General features: G+C 44.8%; 1 protein-coding gene across 1 annotated transcript in view; it reads right to left on the bottom strand.

Annotated features, from left to right (window-relative positions):
- Positions 1-16230, bottom strand: part of sdk2b (sidekick cell adhesion molecule 2b) — a 71821-nt gene extending 55591 nt beyond the window's left edge. The window contains exons 1-3 of the mRNA XM_079183328.1: positions 16136-16230; positions 4922-5028; positions 2429-2576 (exon numbers count right to left, since the gene is read on the bottom strand). Coding sequence (XP_079039454.1) covers positions 2429-2576; positions 4922-5028; positions 16136-16215 — 335 coding nt within the window. The 5' untranslated portion in view covers positions 16216-16230. The remainder of the gene's footprint in view (positions 1-2428; positions 2577-4921; positions 5029-16135) is intronic.
- Positions 16231-18066: the final 1836 nt, after the last annotated feature.

Here is an 18066-nt window from a genome sequence, read left to right as displayed (position 1 = left end):
TTACCACAGTTATTCTGGGTCTGGCTGTTTCCTCCCCCTCTCCCCTCTAAGGCTGAGGTGTGATCAAGCAGAGCACAGAGAAAAGAACAAGACGAACCCCTGGAGAGTCTGCAAATTAAAGTTATGACACCTGAGGAGGGATAGCAGGAGCAGGGGACAATGAGCAGCGGCAGGAGGGAGTAAAAAGCACAGAGTGGTAAAGTAAAAGAGGTTTTCAAAATGAAAGAGAAAATGGTCTCCATGGTTGTAGTCCATTGGATCTTTTTTTTTTTTAGTGCTCTTCCTCCCCCTCACTGCTATTCTATATCGTAACTTTGCACACATGAATCTTGCAGATGGAACCGGCAGTCTTACGATGACTATAACTATGATACATAGACGCCCATGTGACAATGTTTTAAGAGACCACACAGCTCTCCAGTCTGGAGAGCACGAGTCCTCAAAAAAAGAGCCTTCGTCAAGGTAACATTTGCAGTTCGGCGCTGAACTTTCTCTTTGGCGCTCACTCAGTCTCCCCCCCACTAGTGAGACTTTGATGCCTCTGCAGAGTAAACGCTGGTGGCACGAATCAAATTCAATTAAATGATTTTCAATAAAAAAAGGGCTGCCTGTTATCAACGGTGCTCATTTGCACAGAGTGACCTTGGTGGTGCGCGCGGCATTAGCATTCTCAGAGCTGGAGGGTAGGTGGCGAGGATGAAGGGAAGCACAAGTACACACAGTGGGTGGCCGGAAAATGGAGACAAAAGGAGTGAGAGAGAGAGAGAGAGAGAGAGAGACCAATGGAAGACAAACGAGACAAGACGAGAAAGGAGAGTAAACTAATAGAGTTGAAAGATTCTTTGGTGGACCCTTCTCGCCGAAACTGTCGACAGTGTGATCATTCAACAAACCTTCATAACAATGATTTCTTCAAATAACAACTTTAAGAGAAAGAGAGCTCCACGCGGCTCCATTGTTCAACCTTTTTTCTCGGCCGCTTCTCCGCACTTCCACAACAAATCGGCGCGACCGGCCGACCCACGACCGTCTGCAGCCTTCTGCGTCTTGGTCAGTCGCGGGCGCACTTGTCTCATTGTCATTCTAGGTCAGGGTATGATTACTGATGATGAGGAGCTGATAAGAAAGATTCACTCTAACCAAGGGCAAGGTCACCCTCCCACTGCGAAGAAATGCAGATGTGATGCGATGGGGATAAGTGCCTTTTTCCACACACACACCCACACACACACACACACACACACACACACGTAGCTACACACCCTAAAAGTATTCCCACACACAAACACAGGAACACAGAGGTGTGTGTAACAACAGCCCTGTACCTGAGCCCCACCAAAGAAGCCAATCAATGAATGAAAAACCGAAGCACAATCACCTTGACTGAAGATGTAAAGTATGTAGCCTAATAGGAGCTACAACATCAATACGGATATAGAATAATAAGACCACCACTTTTATCATAATGTGTTTACAGGTCTTGGAAGTATTACTGCATTTGTGAAAAAAAACAAGCCTTGAAATAAAGAATCAATGGGGTGTGGAGTTAACCAGACCTCTGTAGCACCCTCCTCTTCTCTGCTTGAGGTTAGCAGCTCGAGGATAGTCGCTGTTAGAATAACACACTTGAATCTTCAAACGTAATGTGGGCGCCAGGTTTTGAATGCGTGGAGTAAAAAAAAAAATACGATATCTCTGGTTCTGCTGAATCAATATTAATCTTCTTGCCCCATTATGAGTCTGACAATGTTATAGGTGAGCGATGCTTAATCGGTGGAGTGCTCTTTTAATAATATATAAGCCTAAATAGGTCAATATTGACTGTAAAATTGTCCACCGCTCCCTTATTCGTCTGAACAGCAAATCGTAGAGAGAGCGGACACCTCTTTTCCAATCCAACTCTACATTTACACATTTCCTTTTGCAGTGAATAGAATGGGAAGGTAAACCAACAATCCCATTTTAAGCTGTCAGCAGCTCCAGCGCTCGCTGGTCCCATCGGGCTCTGATGGTGCCACCGCTGCCGGCTGGCAAATACTGATAGGTGACCTCAGAAACACACCAATTTTGAGACTAAATTGAAGACAGACAGAGACATAGATAAACTGAAAAAAAAGGTGGTATGTTTAGGTTTTCCTTCTAAAGTAAAATTGAGGAACAAAGTGGCGATTTCATTTCACACAATGCCAAAAAAAACGGCTTTGGTCTTGGCCCTCGTCTCGCGGGATGAATTCAAACTCTCCTTTAGCACAACATGTAGCAAGACGAATGACAAAAGACAGGTAGGAACAGACGCTCTCCGACTAAAGCACTCAAAAGGAACAAACAAGGCCCAAAGAAGTATTTACAGGATCAAACGCAATTCACACTACAATTCAAAGTAAAGTAAAAGAAAACAAGCGCATGAATACAAAAGAGAAGGACTTACATGCGACTGCTGGGTGGAATCTTGCGGCCATCTCTAAACCAGGTGACCTGTGGCTGGGGGAAGCTGCGAATAAGCGGCGCCGGGATAACGCCGCCCTCTCCCTGAGAGACCGACTGGGTGCGCTCGCCCTCCTCGAAACTGCCCATAACTACAGGAAAACAAACAAACACACAAAGACAGAAAAAAACAACAGGAGCCAGTCAGAAAGCGAAAGGGTGCGGTAAAGCCACAGACACAAATCTCTCTTTACTTCCTCATATCTGACTTTTGGTGCCCACGGAGAGCTTTTGCCATCTGCTCTTCTGTTGTGACAGTGAGCCCACTTTGATGGACAACGCAGTGTTGTTGCCATGGTTTCTGCTGTACATCAAGGAAAGCTGGAAGGAACTAAGATGTAATGACTCACCGGAGAGGACACAGAGGGGACGCCAAATTGACTCATATTCATATTCCGTATCCTCCCGTGTGGAGGCATCAAGGGCAATCAATCTTGATCATCCTCTAAATGTGAGCATTACTCAACATAGTCGATGACCAGCGCTGCAGCTATTCTATTATCTCCTAATATATTTCATTTGTTACAGCGCTTTCATTCCTCCCCTGCCTCATTATATCTTAAAAAGCTGACAAAAAATACTGCGCTAATATTCCTGCGTCTGCCCGTTCGTAAGTGAGATCTATGGGCAGGAATGTTCTGATGGATTTCACGTCGGTCAGCCCTAACTTCAATTGTTGTTTCGATCTCGGCTGTGCAGTTCTCCGATGCAATCATATTGGCTGATGCTGACTGTAAACCTTTATAGGACAGCAGTAACGAGCAGTGTTTGTCTTTTTCTTCCTCCACCGCTGTCTGAAAGAGAAAGTGCAGACTTTGGTTTTGTGACAGCTGCATACCGTTGGATTGTTTTTTTTAGCTCCATGAGAGGCGAGGGAAGGATCATATATTTGTCTCTTGAATTCAAGGGAAACAATAAAGAAAACACGACTGAAATCATTTCAACGTAACATCAAACACTCAATTAACTTCTAACACAGTTTAGAAATAATAATATCTTTGAGAAATGTAGGGATCAAGGTATGGGGGGCTTTGAACTGGGGATGTCGGAGTGGTTGCGCTTCGATGGCAATCTTATTTTTCCCGCGCGCGCGCGCGTTCTCTTTCAAAGAGAATAAAAAAGGTAATCTGGCTTTGCGGTGGAGCTGTGGTGCTTAGCTTAAATGGAAATCTGGGAAGTGTGCAAATCCCCTGACTTTGATCTGCGGTTCCGGCGATGCAATGTCCTCCTCCCCTTCCCTAAACTCTAATGCCTCGGCATGTTTCCCTTTCTCCGAGGTGTGTCTCCGCAGTCGTAATTGTGCCGCCTCAATGGAAGAGTTTGCAAAAGAGATCTCCCCATCTCTCTCACATCTTTTTTTTTTGTCTCCCTCCTTCCCTCCCCCGTGCATCTCTTCCATTTATTCTGCAGGTGTCCTTAATTCTCCCTTTTTACTCGGCCTCACCGTCCGTGGCCCTCCGCGAGCAACTGATGAGGTGGAAGAAGAGAATTATGGAAATAGGAAGAGGTGGGAATAAAGAGAACCATGAATAGCAGCGGGGTGGAAGCCAAGAAATAAATAGAAAGCAGTGGTGCCCAGACAACTGACAAAGTCCAACGAGAGGGAGGAACGCAACAGCAAAAACAAACAGTGATGAAAGCAACAAAGAGTCTGACTGCCGGAGGAGAGAAGAGATGCAGAAGGAAGCGGTGAGCTACAGAAACAGCACGTTTGCCCGATACTATAGAAGTGGACCGGTGGGACTGTCGTGGCTCCCTCCCATCTCTTTCTCTTGCACGCCTGGTTGGCTGCACTGTTCGGTCAGGTACAGCGACGTGTCACAACCACTCAAAATGTCGCCGAAAACACGAGGAAGCCAACGAACCTGGCCGTACCCCGGGAGGGCGGGATAATGGGCGTGGGAGGATTGCACCTATGGGGGTGGATCGGTTTCGTGACAGCACTCCAGACACCTCCGCCGTGCATTCGTAACAGCTCGTTAACAAGACGTGGGCGCCGAGCGGCCTGGAAGCGGCGCCGGAAATTTGCAGCAGAACACGCCGCATCGGAGCCCTATTTTTCGGGCGAGATGCGACAGATGTTGTTGACAAAAGCGAGAGAGCGGAATAAGCGGCGGTCATATTGAAATGAAGGAAAGTTAAAAAAACGACCACGGCAACAGTATCAATCTAATGAGAATGCTGAGTGGAACAGCTGTCCGGGTTGATAACACCCCGAATTATATGCAGGTAGATCTTTCACCCTGCCAGCATCTGTCCCTTCCTAGTCAGTCCTTGGTACAAAGGCAACCAAACAGAGTGTCGGCATACTGTGTACTCTGCAGGCGGTCAAAACACACACACACATGCACACTCCCTTCCTCTGCATCCATCCATCATCCATCCTTTTGTTCATCCGTTAGGTCCATTCATCTGTGTTTCACCAACAGATACTTACAGGCCACCTGCACTTCAGTGCGCCTCTGCAGAAGGGCCCCCACCCGATTCCTCACGATGCAGCGGTAGAAGCCGGCATGGGAGCGGTCCAGCGAAGGGATTAGGTACCTTTAATAAGCACAGAATCACACAAGACACGGATGAGGATTCTTTTGAAATTGCAATAAACTGGTAAACTAATCAAGACAAAAAGTAGGAATCAAAAGGGTACTTATGTAAAAGGCACAAACACAAATATTTTCAAATTTTCAAGCATGAACACACACACACCGGCGTCTGAGAATGCACACACACACACACACACACACACACACACACACACACACACACACACACACATACAAACGTAAGACCATCTAATAGAGGAACAAGGGCACAGAGGACATCGGAGCTTAGCTATTGTTTATTCCAATGATAATGATCCTCGAGAGGCTAACCCAGCTTCCACAGCAAAGCTCTCCCCCAAGACACACACACACACACACACACACACACACACACACACACACACACACACACACACACACACACACACACACACACACACACACACACACACACACACACACAACAAACATTGAAATCGTCTCTATGCAAACACACACATGCACGCTTGTGCAAAAACATCCCCTGCGACAAAGGTCGAAGCTGTGTGTCTCTGGCAGTTGACACTCTCCCTCTGACCTTGACTTCTGTGTCCAGCTGTGGGCGGCAGTACCGCCTCCCCGCCATGTGGAGGCAGCGTACCCTGTAGTTTACAAAGCTGCAGCGCTGTGGAGACTAACGACCCGCTTGATGTATGTGGTGTCTTGAGCCACATCTGGCGATACAGCTGATGCCAAAGGAACAAGTGGCAAGTGCTGATGAGAAAAAACGCTGGCTCCCATCGATTCTGCAAACCTTCCATTATGACTATAATTAAAACGTATCTTGCATGTTGCCATGAACTGTACTGCAAAAACAAGACTCATGTCACAGTACAAGACTTACACAGGAAACACATTTGTGAAAATATACTTAAAACAGTGTACAATTTAAGTTAAATAATACTACTAAATTGCGATTCAAGTAATCTCAAAAGATTTCTGAAAGCGAGTCGAGCCCTCTGGTTTCACTCCTACGTTTCTGCTGGTGCTACAGTGTGCCATGACAGCACCGCCTTTCAAGGAGGGACTTTCCAAAAGTCTTATCCCCATTTGCGTTTAGACTGCAAAGACACACGTAAGACACAGAGGTCTTGTAGAGAGATCAGGCAGTGTGATGCAGCCCGGAGGAGGCAGGGATGATCTTAAGTGGCCATTTAAAACGCTCCTAATGGTCCTTTATGTGTGTGTAGGTGTGTGTGTGTGTGTGTGTGTGTATATATAACAGCTGTTAGAAAGCATCACTTATGAACTAACAGTCTACTGGCTTCAGGAAGAGGCACCTGCAGATGCTCATCAGTGATCAATGTTTGCCTAACTGTGTGCATGTGTCTTTTTCGATATCTGCCCTACACCGGGGTATACCTGTGAGAGATAACCTCAACGTTCATTCATTTTGGAGATCAGGCTTCCAGACCGCTCAGGACGCGCAGGTATCATCGTAACAGCATCTTCCAATAACTAATGAATGGCAAGTGCAGCGGGAGATACACGGCGCGGCCAAGTGTTTAAGTCTCTAACGGCATATTAGATGCATCACGACATGTAGGAGTTGTGAATTAGCCTAAAGCGAGTTGTACATGTTTAATTTGAGCATTTCTAGCACAGCACATGTCAAAATAAATACTTCTTGTGGGAGGTGAAACACTTATCGCTGCAAGTGCGCTTGCCATCTCTGCTGTCACATTCCTGCATGCAACGTGCTCAAGAGTGCTTAGCGCACTGCCAGGCAGGATGTCGGAGTGTACCCGGAGTGACGGGATGTTTTTTTATTGCAACCACATGCAATTAGTTTGAAATGTGTGTTTTTTTTTGTGATTTAATCTTTTGCGTAAAGAGGTTTTATTTGCATTAATACATGTTTGCGAAGCGCTTGAGTGAACGACATAATAGTGAAAGAGAGCAATTGAAAAGTTCGACGAGCTGTTTTGCAGGACAGTTTGGATACTTTCACGGAAATAAAGCTTTCGCTGAGGACGAGGGAGTCAAATAATAGGAGCCATTATAAGACTTGTTCCTCTAAAAGTACTACAATGTGTGTAGGATGTTGCCTAAACAAACAGTACTCAGACTAAATGTACATGAATAGACACATTTGCACAGACTGCCAAAGGCTTAAGAGGCTGTGTAAAATAAGCAAAACCAAACACACAAGTGTGCGAAATGAAACCCGATACAGAGAACCAGAATATATTCTTAAAGTCCTTGTGAATTTGATCGGGCGGAGAAAAATCCCGCTTCAAAGCCTTCAGGGTTGCAAAGTAAAGTTACTTAATACCAAGCATACACATACAGATGGATGACAAATTACAAGAAAAACTGACATCCAATTAGGAGCAGCCAGAATAACTTCAATGTGCTGCGGAGGAGACTCTTCAAACCATTCCTCCAGAAGATATTCTCTCATTTAGTGTTTTGACGATGGTGGTGGAGAGCGCCAACTCTCACTCATTAAGCCCTTCAGCCCCCCCCCTCCCCCCCCCCTCCCCCCTTTTGAGCCTTGTGTGGTGGCATGTGCAATTATTTAGTTTATCCACCCAATTTGGGTTTTTCTTTCATTCGTCACCAGTCTATATAAGTCGTGTCTGTGTCGGGGAAACTTTATTTTTGGCCACATTTCAGTGTGCAAAAACCCACTGGCCCATTCATAGCAGCCACCTGTTGGTTTGCACATGAACACTGAAACCTGTGTTTAATAGGTGGTGTTGCTCATTGATGTCTGTAGTTCTCCCAGCTGGAGACAGGATCGACCAATCAGAGGCTTTTGTACAAGAATGGCGATTAGGTCAGTTTATACATCAAGCTAGCTACCTAGCTACAACCATGAAACAGAGCAAACGCAATTAACACCTCTTGAATCTGCATATTTTTTATAATCGTCATGAGCAAAATGTGAAGATAACTCGCTTCCAGCAAACACAGTTTCTGTGTCGAAAGAAAATGGATATGTCACTCACTGATAATTGTTTAGGGAAACAAAAAACAATCTTTCCCCGAATGGAAATCTTCAGACATTAACATGATATCAGGCTCAGTGAATACAAGGGAAAGGAAATTGGCAATTGGCGCCAGATTATTAACATCAGTACAAAGCAAAGTTTCTCCTCTTCTCTTTATCAATGAAAATGTCTAGAAAGCACGCCGTAGCGCTTTGGAAGTGGCTGCCACCAAATGGAAGTAGCACTGCAATAACAAATGGTCGGGTGTGTTCGAAGGCTGTTAATATCCATAACAAAAAAAAAAAAAAATGAAGTTGTATCAAATCTCATTAGCAGCAGCGTCAGTTGGACCCGAAGGACTTAAATGAGTTTTGGCCCAAAGTCTGTTTAGACTTAATCAACTAATCAGGAGGCTCTATTAATGATGTGTGACTCCTTTCATATGTTCCATTAACTAAATGAATACAATTACGTGTGTGTGTGTGTGTGTGTGTGTGTGTGTGTGTGTGTGTGTGTGTGTGTGTGTGTGTGTGTGTGTGTGTGTGTGTGTTTGTGTGTGTTATGCATAGATGGAAGGAATATGAGGCGAATAGATGATGGAATAGTGTGCAGGAGAGTGGCGGAAAAAAAAACAACAACAACTTGCCAGTCGCATTAGAGTTTGGCCGAAGCGAAGCAGACATTAAGAGAGAGATAGCTGACAGGTGGTGTCGGTGCTCCAGGTTTAACCTCGCTGATGCCCTGCGGAGAATTCACCCCGGAGCCAGAGCCTTCAGGGTGACTTTAGACAGCACTCTCCCCCGCTCTGGCTCCCCTCTCTCGCCCTGTCCCTTATATAATGAATACAATTAACCTTTGCGGAGCTGTGCGTGCTGGCAGCAGGTCGGGGGGAGTCAGCGGGGGGAAAGGGGGGGGGGGCGATGTGTTGGACAGAGATTGATTGATGTTCCTGTGGTCAGCGCACTCCGTCAGATCCCCTTTAATTAGCCCCACTCAGGAGAAATGATTCGACAGGGAAGAAGTGGGTTTGGAGAGGGAGGAAGGCGGCGAGTGTGGAAACGATGGAAGGAATGAAACAGACGGGAAGGAGAGAGAAAGAGGGTTGGAGAGGTGATGGGATGGCAGGGGGATGATTGGCTAAACTATAATCCTTGATTGAAGACGGCTACAGCGCACTTTATAGCAAGTGTTCCCATAATAACATCAAATCCGTGACAAAGGTTAGCTCCAATAACATTTTACTCAAATTGCTATATGCTGTAAGATAATAAACCCTCACACACACGAGCACATTGCAATTATACCCTAAATGCATGACAGTAAATCACGGTACACCATAAAGCGTCGTACATCCGGGATGACACGGTAATGACACGCGTCTGTTTTATCCCCAGCATCAGTGCGTTTCCTTCCTGTCATTACGGGTTTGTGTCATGCCGCTGCTAAACACGGCAAAACCATTTGAAAACCCGACCCAGAAGGCCGCCTCTCGCCATGCGGCAATCATTGTACAACTCGTTACGGAAGCGGTGATGTTTTTTTTTTACTCGCGCGTCGTATTGTTTGAAGTTTACGATGAGGCCATCACCCTTTCATGTCATTTCACTTTCGTTGATGAGTTCACCTGCGGCATCAACAGCTTGTACGTTCAGTACCATATAAACAAAAGCAACAGCAGTGGCAAATTATTACTTCTGACAGGCTAATTACATATTTATCGCAGAGGGGCACGACGGATGCATATGCGCCTTTATTCTGATCGGGTGATTATATGCTCGTGCTGTGCATATCATACGTTACAAATCGCCATCGCATGAAAGCAAACAGGTCAAGTATAATACCATGTGACACGTTTCCAGTTCTTCACTTGCATCTCTGAGAGGCAGCTGGCAGCAAATCAATAATGTCCTGCATTCTTTCTTGAGGAGACGTCCTTTGAAAAGTGTATTGATTTATATATTGGGATCATCTTTTCAAATTCTATAGGATGAGCGTCTTCATTCTGATCGTCTTCTCTCTTCTTAAAGAGACGAGATCCCATCACATACAACACATGACAGGTAATAGGGGCTTCTGGCTTAAGCTACGGGAAATCGATAGTGGATCATTTGTCGACACGTCCAGAGGGAACACCTCCATATGTTCTATCTGTTCTAAGGATAAAACAGATGGACTGCTGTCTGATGGGAGACAATTTACAAAAACGATTGTCAACTGTATTTTGTCATTTCTGTTTATCTATTCATGTGTCTGCTTTTTTGATTTTGTTCTCGATCGTTTTTCCAGCCTCAACCAGGATAAAAGCTAATGTTATGTCCTTAAAGCTTTGTTTGGTGTTGCATGCGACACATGTGACATTATACCAGTTGATTGAAGCATAGGCACACGTGACTGTAGTATGACAAACACGTGCTGCATCTGCTTGGATGAAGGTTTGCGTTAGCGGGAGGTGGAGTGTGTCGCACCCTCTTTCTGGCAGAGCCATTTTAACACTGGTGCATTGAAAGTTTGGTCTATTTGGTTTCAAAGAAGGAAAAAAGAAATATTTTTTTAAAACATATAGGAACTGAAAAAGTATTGATAAGGTTGTTACATCTGCATCAGTATTAAGAACTTTCAGAAAGAGAACAGTTGTAAAGTATCAAAAGTAGTTTGATGTTTGAACCCAGACGAATATGGAGCCACTTTCGATACCAGATGCAGCATGTCGGGCTGTATCGGAGGCCTTTCTGACACCTTATGATTCTTCACCCGTTCATGTGACCCATGCAGTGTACCACAATCACTGTATGATACAATACCAGCGGCAGCACATTTTCTTGAGTGGGTCTGTTCGAATCAGAGAGTATAGCCTGCAGACACCAGCAGCCCTGCCAGCCCGCTTCGAATGTAGGTCAGCGCTAAACGTTTGGGAACCTCACCAGCATGTTTCCATCACACCATATCAAGCCGTATACGCGACATTATGCAAAATCACACCATACTGTATCCACACAGCCGCAATTATGATTATCCAAACAGTCCAAAGGCAACACAACTACACAATACACACACATAAAACGCGCTGGTGAATGACGCGTCCTTAAGTATCCGTGGAATCAGAGAGAAAGTGCTTTAATGTGAACGGTTGAGCTTTTGGCCGAGTTGTTAATAATTAGACGTCCATGCAGCTTAGACACACATGTTGCATAAAGCTGGCTTTGGATCACAAACTACAAAACAAGCCATACCTGCCAACAGTGCAACGACCCTAAAACTCATTGAGACGCACGCCCCCGTACACAAATACAGTAAACATGCATAATAAAACAAATGGCGTCTGTTTTTTCCTCTCTCGCCCTCGCTCTTTCAGACGGACTCACTCCCTCCACTCCGCCACGGAAAAACAAGGAGTGAGAGAGTGCAAGGGGGCAGAGAGAAAGGTAAGAAAAAGCTATTGTGTCTGGGGGGGGGGGCTGTGGAGGAGAATGCCAGGGAGATAGAAAATGGATGTGTGTTACAGAGGGGAATCCATTAAGGTCATCCAGAGAGAGAGAGAGAGAGAGAGAGAGAGAGATGCTGCCTGGCTGGCTGCGTCCGAGCCCTGCTAGCCACTGACATGAGGTGATTTGAGTGCAGGAAAGTTTTTCCGCCTGTGATTTTGTGTTACTGCTACTCTTCCTCCTGAGCACGAATATCACCTCTCATCAGATCAGAACTAACACGGCGACGCAATCAAAGTACATTTGTCATTTCATCCGATGAAGTGGTTGCATTAGTTATTTTATCATCTTATTTTCATTCATTGCATTTATTCGCAATGTAAGGGCTCTTCAACGCTTTATATGAGGGCATTGAAGAGCTGAAATAAGAAATAGAAACTGAAGATGGACAATACGCTCGGAGAGGTGGCCATTTTTATGTGTAATGTGATGTCGTAAGGAGGCATGGAGAGGGTCTTTTGTGCACTATCTCTGTTTGCATGCTGCTGGAGAGAGACGGCTTGATGTGGATGGTTGACAGAGTTATCAAACCACCTCGTGTGACTTTACTGGCCCACTGATGTGTGTCGGTACCACAGCAACTGACAACGTTCACCATTTTCTTTGACCACGGCAAACAGTTCAGTGTCCTTTTCTGCACGTATTCTACTTCTAACAAAAAACATTCGTTTGAATTGAACTCGGAGGTGAGAAACAGCAGCAGCAGCAGCAGCAGCGGTGGGAGCGATGCATTGATTTGTCAGCCGTGCCGAGCTGGAGAAAACAACACACACGGGGGGATGCAAGACGGAAAATAAAAGTGAGTCAATGGGCCAAATTTGATTCTCAAGGTCTTGTTTCGACGCTTTGTTTGTTCGTCACGCCATTTCATTTCTCATACATGCACCTTAACCCTCCTCCCTGATCTGAACACATTCACACGGGACTTCCAACTGGTTGCAACTTGCCGACAGGGCAAAGTGTTTTGGCTCCTGTGTTTTACTTATTTATGGAGAATGCAAAAAGGAGAGATACGAAAGGGAAGACATTTTAACAGTCTCCAGTCGTTTGATTCCGAGGCTCGGATTGTTCATGACGAATTTCGAAATTTGGCCGCAAAAAATCAGAAGAAAGTCACGGTGGTTTTAATTCATGCTGGTATTATATGCATCATTAAGAGTTAAACCATTCACAACTAGAATCAGAACAATAGTAAAGTGCCCAAATCCTATTGGGAACATATTTTTATTAAATTAAATGGTATGAAACTCAAAATCATCATGCACACACACATTAATTGTGTTGTCATCATCTACGGCAGCTACTCTGCCCCCCCCCCCCCCCCCCCTGCTTTGCCTTCATCTCCATCTAGTTAGCAAGCTGAGCCCGTCATCTCTTTCCCCAGACATGGAATAATATTGTATTGAACTTGTGTTAATTTGTTCAGAGCCACCATGAAATTATATCTGTAAAAAAAAAAAGAAATTTAAAAAACGTCGAACGCTCGGTGGTAGTTCATGTACGAGTAGAATGATCTGAGGCAGACAGGATGAACAAAGAGTGAGGATGAAAGAGAGCTCAGAACTGAAAGATGGAGTGGGGATTTTCAGGAAATAAACGAGTGCAACTTAATCGACATATACGTCTATCTACAGTAGCTGTCTATGGCTACACAGAAAAATAAAACTGTTAGACTGGCCTATTTATGAACACATTGTCACACTTTGCAGAGACTAGTCATTACCGGAGCGATCGAAGTGACACTCTATTATGCTAGCTGTCAAAATGTTAATCTCATTTTCTTTTCTCTTTTTTTTTTTCCTGTCTTGATTGTAAAAAGCAGAGTTGGTCTGGGAAAGCACTCTTTTGGTCGTGATTGCGTTGTGGGGGGAAACTCATTTTCGCTCCTCAAAAATTGACAACAACAAGGGAGAGTGAGCACAAAGAGACGAAAAGTCAATCAGCGCAGACTTGTATTACTGGAACTGTCATGTCTTGTCATGTCCATCGCGCTATTTCATTTACTTCCGTGAGTGGCTGTTGAATAGATTGTTTGTTTGCTAAATCCTTTAAGGCGTTTTTTTTTTTCATTTTGCAGTCTGTCCGTCTCATGACTATATGAAAATTGGAGAAAGGCTTACTACCCCCTAAAGGAACGAAGGCCACACTCCACCAACCCGCCCAAGAGCCAGTTGACAAACAAAAACGACTCTTGAGGTTCGATTAATAATTAACTCTCTTAATTAAGTTTCGAGTTTAATTGTCGGCATAAAGACTGGTGGCATGCCAGGTAGAGAAACGCCCCTGAGGGTTTCGATCATGTGATGGGAAGTTGTGGCGCTATGCTGTTTGTTTACAGACCAATCGATCGACTCAAGCGTCACGTGCGGGATAATTCACGGGCTGAGGGGTTCAAAAATCCTTAATTGTAGTGGATATAATCTTCAATCTTAATTAAGATGAATTATAATTCGGAGAGTTATCTTTTAAATGATTATATGGGAACAAAAAAAAGCAGGATGCTGGCCAAAATGCTGTGACTACAAGTGTGTGTGTGTGTGTGTGTGTGACTGGCTGGCATGTGTAATATGTGGTTATATGACAGAATTTAATGCCAAGCCTGTTCTCTCCCAAATGCGGCACTCCTCCACAGCAGATCGCTAAAACCTGTGCCACTCTCTTACCAGCTCTCTCTCTCTCTCTCTCTCTCTCTCTCTCTCTCTCTCTCTCTCTCTCTCTCTCTCTCTCTCTCTCTCTCTCTCTCTCTCTCTCTCTCTCTCTCTCTCTCTCTCTCTCTCTCTCTCTCTCTCTCTCTCTCTCTCTCTCTCTCTCTCTCTCTCTCACACACACACACACACATGCCCTCTCACCTTCATGTTGAATAGCAATGCCCACGCACACACACACCTTGCAGCATTGATCGGTTGCCAGAGGACACAAGGTCAAGTCGCATGGTGTCAATATTTAAACCAGCACTCAGCACAGGGGACCTCTACCATAACCTCATTAAATATTGGGGTCCGTTCTGCTCAAATACTCTCCTGGCACAGAGAAAGGTCGACTTGAGGAGTGAGGAAGGCTGCATACCCACACACATGCAAAAAGCTGTCAAAATACAGAAATTAAGGAAAGCTAAGTGTAAGCCAATGGGGGTGTCGGTTCAGCACAGGCAGACTCTTTGATTTGATTTCAGGGAAATTTGTGATTCCCTGAGTGTTTAAGTGCAACAGTTTTCGAGAAAACATTTTCTGCAAGTGTCCATTTCACCTGGTCATTCTTTTACACAGCGTGCACACACACACACACTCACTCACTCACTCACTCACGCATGCAGAATCCTGCCCAGCGTTCTGCCTGACCGTTTGTTTAATCACCCATTCTATCACTCCCCCAATGTCCCAACAGTAAAGGGGAGCCCCCCCGAGGCTCCAGCAGACAGCGTGATTCTCAAGTACAGTCCGTTCTGATCAATTGTTGTAGCATCTGTGTGTGTGTGTGTCACTCTTGCCCTTCCCAACCCGCCGTTTCCACTCTGGTCTTATCTGTCTCCAGAGATTGTCAGCAGAAAGGCGCCGGCTGCATCGACTGGGCTCACATCGCTTGTACTGTACGTTCGGCCCCCCCCTGTTGTGTTCACATACACACCCGTATGTGAACACAACGGTTGGGCTAAGATCAGCAAAGTGTGTGTCAACAAGCTTTTCTTTCAATCCTCTGGTGCTTCGTTTACACTGCTGTCTGCACACACACACACACACACACACAAACACCGCTCAGAGACACACTGCTCGCTGAGATAAGAGCAATGTTCGCCATATTCCAGATCTTAAAGTTACCATTAAAGACGGTTTATCTCCTGCCCCAACTCTCATTCCCGCCTTTTTCTCTAGAGAGAGCGATGGAGGTCACAGAGCCACCAGAGGAAAGGAGAGAGAGACAGAAGCAACAGCAAGAGACATCTCTTTATCTCGTGGGCCGCTCTGTGAATCTATAACTGGCTGTGTTGGGAAAAAATGTGCATGCAGAATAGCTTGCAGGGACAGAAATTTGAGCCTTAACATTACCTTAAAATGAAATCTTTTTAAGCAGAATAATCTTAACACAGATTTTCTATCTACGTTTAAATACAAAAAAAAAGTGTTCTTTCATCTTCTTTGACCATTTGAATAAATAAACTAGAATAATATAATTTAGATACAAGACTTAATGACACTTAGTCACCTACGCTAACGTTTCTTACATTTTAGGAAGGGACTGAATGCTAATTTGAATATTAAAAAGATCAAATGTAAATATGGGAAAGAGCTACTGTAGGAAAAGGTGGGAACATTGTGCAAATGATACGTCAACTTCAAATCTACATCATGCCACAGTTACGTGAAAGACGTATTGGTCACTTCCTCTGTATACGTTCTGGACATAAAGCCAGGAAGCAGTCGCTGCCGTTTCGCGGTTTGGCTAGGATTTTAGCAAGTTCAACCCCAAATGTCAAAATGGTAGGTATGACTCAATTTTGACCAAATATGTATATTGTGTTTTGGCTAATCTGGCAGCTTTCCAACCGATTACAATTTTCCACCCCATTTATCGGACCGATCAATCGGTCCGCAATACGTCTCGCTCCTCTTGTGTTCTCCTCGCTCTTCATCAGAGTTGTTCAGTTCGTCCTCACCTGTACTCCAGTGAGAAGCGCGTCAGCTCCGTGCTGTTGTGGATCCATTTGAACTCCAGCGGCCAGCTCCCCTCAGCCATACACGTCAGCACCAGCCTGTTGCGCTCCAGATGGAGCTGGCTCCGCACCGGCTCCGTCTTGAAGTAAGGAGGCACGTCATCTGTGAAGAATAGAGAAACAGAGTTTGGATTTGAAGTTTTTTTTTTTGTTCTTCATAACGAGACATCTTGCGAAGGGAAAATACCTCAAAAGCATCCCAATGAATCACACCCCCTCTCAAATCCCACACTCGTACATGAACCCGGAGGCACAAATGTGAGCGTAAAAGCACTAAAGAACTAAAAGTGTGAGGAGAGATAAGACGGATAGAAAAGCAAAAATTATTCTCTTGTGAACTTATTTTTCACCTTGATAAGGTATAGGCATAGATGAGGAGCAAACATCGAGTTGTCAAAGTACGGAAAAACATTCGAAGAGGAAGACTCGAACAAAGAGGAAAAGTTGGTGCTTACGTCTATCGGACTGTGACAGATTGTAGATGGTCAGATGCTGGGATATCACCTAAGACAAAGCAAACTGCTGTATTTGATTATCACTCGCGTGTCAACACCGAGCTGCCGCACTCCAGATGGACAACCCCTTCCTGAACGTGTCCCGCTTGGAGCTATATCTAATCTCATGTGAGGCTCCTGTTGCTTGCGTTACTTGTCGGGTATGTCTGGCTAACAGGGAAGCGGAAGCAGAGGCATCAAGTGGAGGAAGGAGTGCTCCTCTGTTGTGCATTTGTGTGTCAGTAACCCATTGGGCACGGGGCAACACTTTTCCTCCGAGCCCGACGGAGCAGACAGGAGAGGAGGAGAGCCGAGGAGGAGGAGGAGGAGGAGGCATGAAATCCTTTCATCATTCGTTCGCCTCCTCACTCCTGTTTCGCTCCTCCTGTGTTTCCCCAACACGCTCTGTTGAAGTGTGAAGGAACGGATTGAGGAGGACCAGCGAGAACCTTTCCACAGGGTGATGCACGCACTGAACACCTACACACACACACACCTACACACACACACACACACACACACTGATTTATATATCTCAATCAAGAGGCCTCACACACAACCTGCCAAGGTCCCTCGCGGTTCTAATCTCTCACCCTTGATGAATGACGGATAACAGCGGAGAGCGTACCTGATGATCATTGTAAATATAGAACACATTAATTGGATGGTTGGATAATATAATTATCAAATTGAGTGATAATCAGGCATTGGAATTAAACTGTCAGAATGATCTATAGTGCTGATATTTGGTTGCTCAAATCCAGCGGAGTTAGACTGATAAGAGGAGGAATGGGGAGGAAAATATTGAATGAAGGGAAAATGTAGTGAGCGGCCTCAGATGATTTACAAGCTTTTCCCCGTCATTTTACCGAGACTTCACTGCACACGATTTCTTTATTGGTGGCAATCACACTACTCTACAGCGCGAGCTTTTAGTATGTTATCAGGGAGGCACACAACATGGTGAAGTATCTTTAGTTCCCAGTTCTACATTTGAAAATAGAGGTGATCAACGACGCAATTCTTGTTCATGCTGCTGTTGGAAGTCCTGATATAAACGGGGTGGATAACATATTAAAACACCTCTCAGTGTAATACAATACAGTTCAACAGCACAACACAATACAGGCTACAAAGAAGTTTTAGTTAGGTGTAGCTAATAAAGTGAGGATGATTGTAGTTGAGAGAAGTTATACAAATATACAGATGACTGATTATCTAGATCAAGAGAAATTACAAGCACAAACTCCGTAGTTGCTCGCAGTGCAAAAGTGCATGACATATCTGAATAAGTCAATAACGAATATTCATACATTCCAGCAACGTCTCGATGCATATTTATGAAGAGCACTTTGGTGGTTTCTGACTTCTGCGAGCAGT

The sequence above is a fragment of the Pholis gunnellus genome (genome assembly GCF_910591455.1).
Source record: "Pholis gunnellus genome assembly, chromosome: 21".
NCBI classification, from domain to species: Eukaryota; Metazoa; Chordata; class Actinopteri; order Perciformes; family Pholidae; genus Pholis; species Pholis gunnellus.
This window is presented reverse-complemented; position numbering and strand designations above follow the sequence as displayed.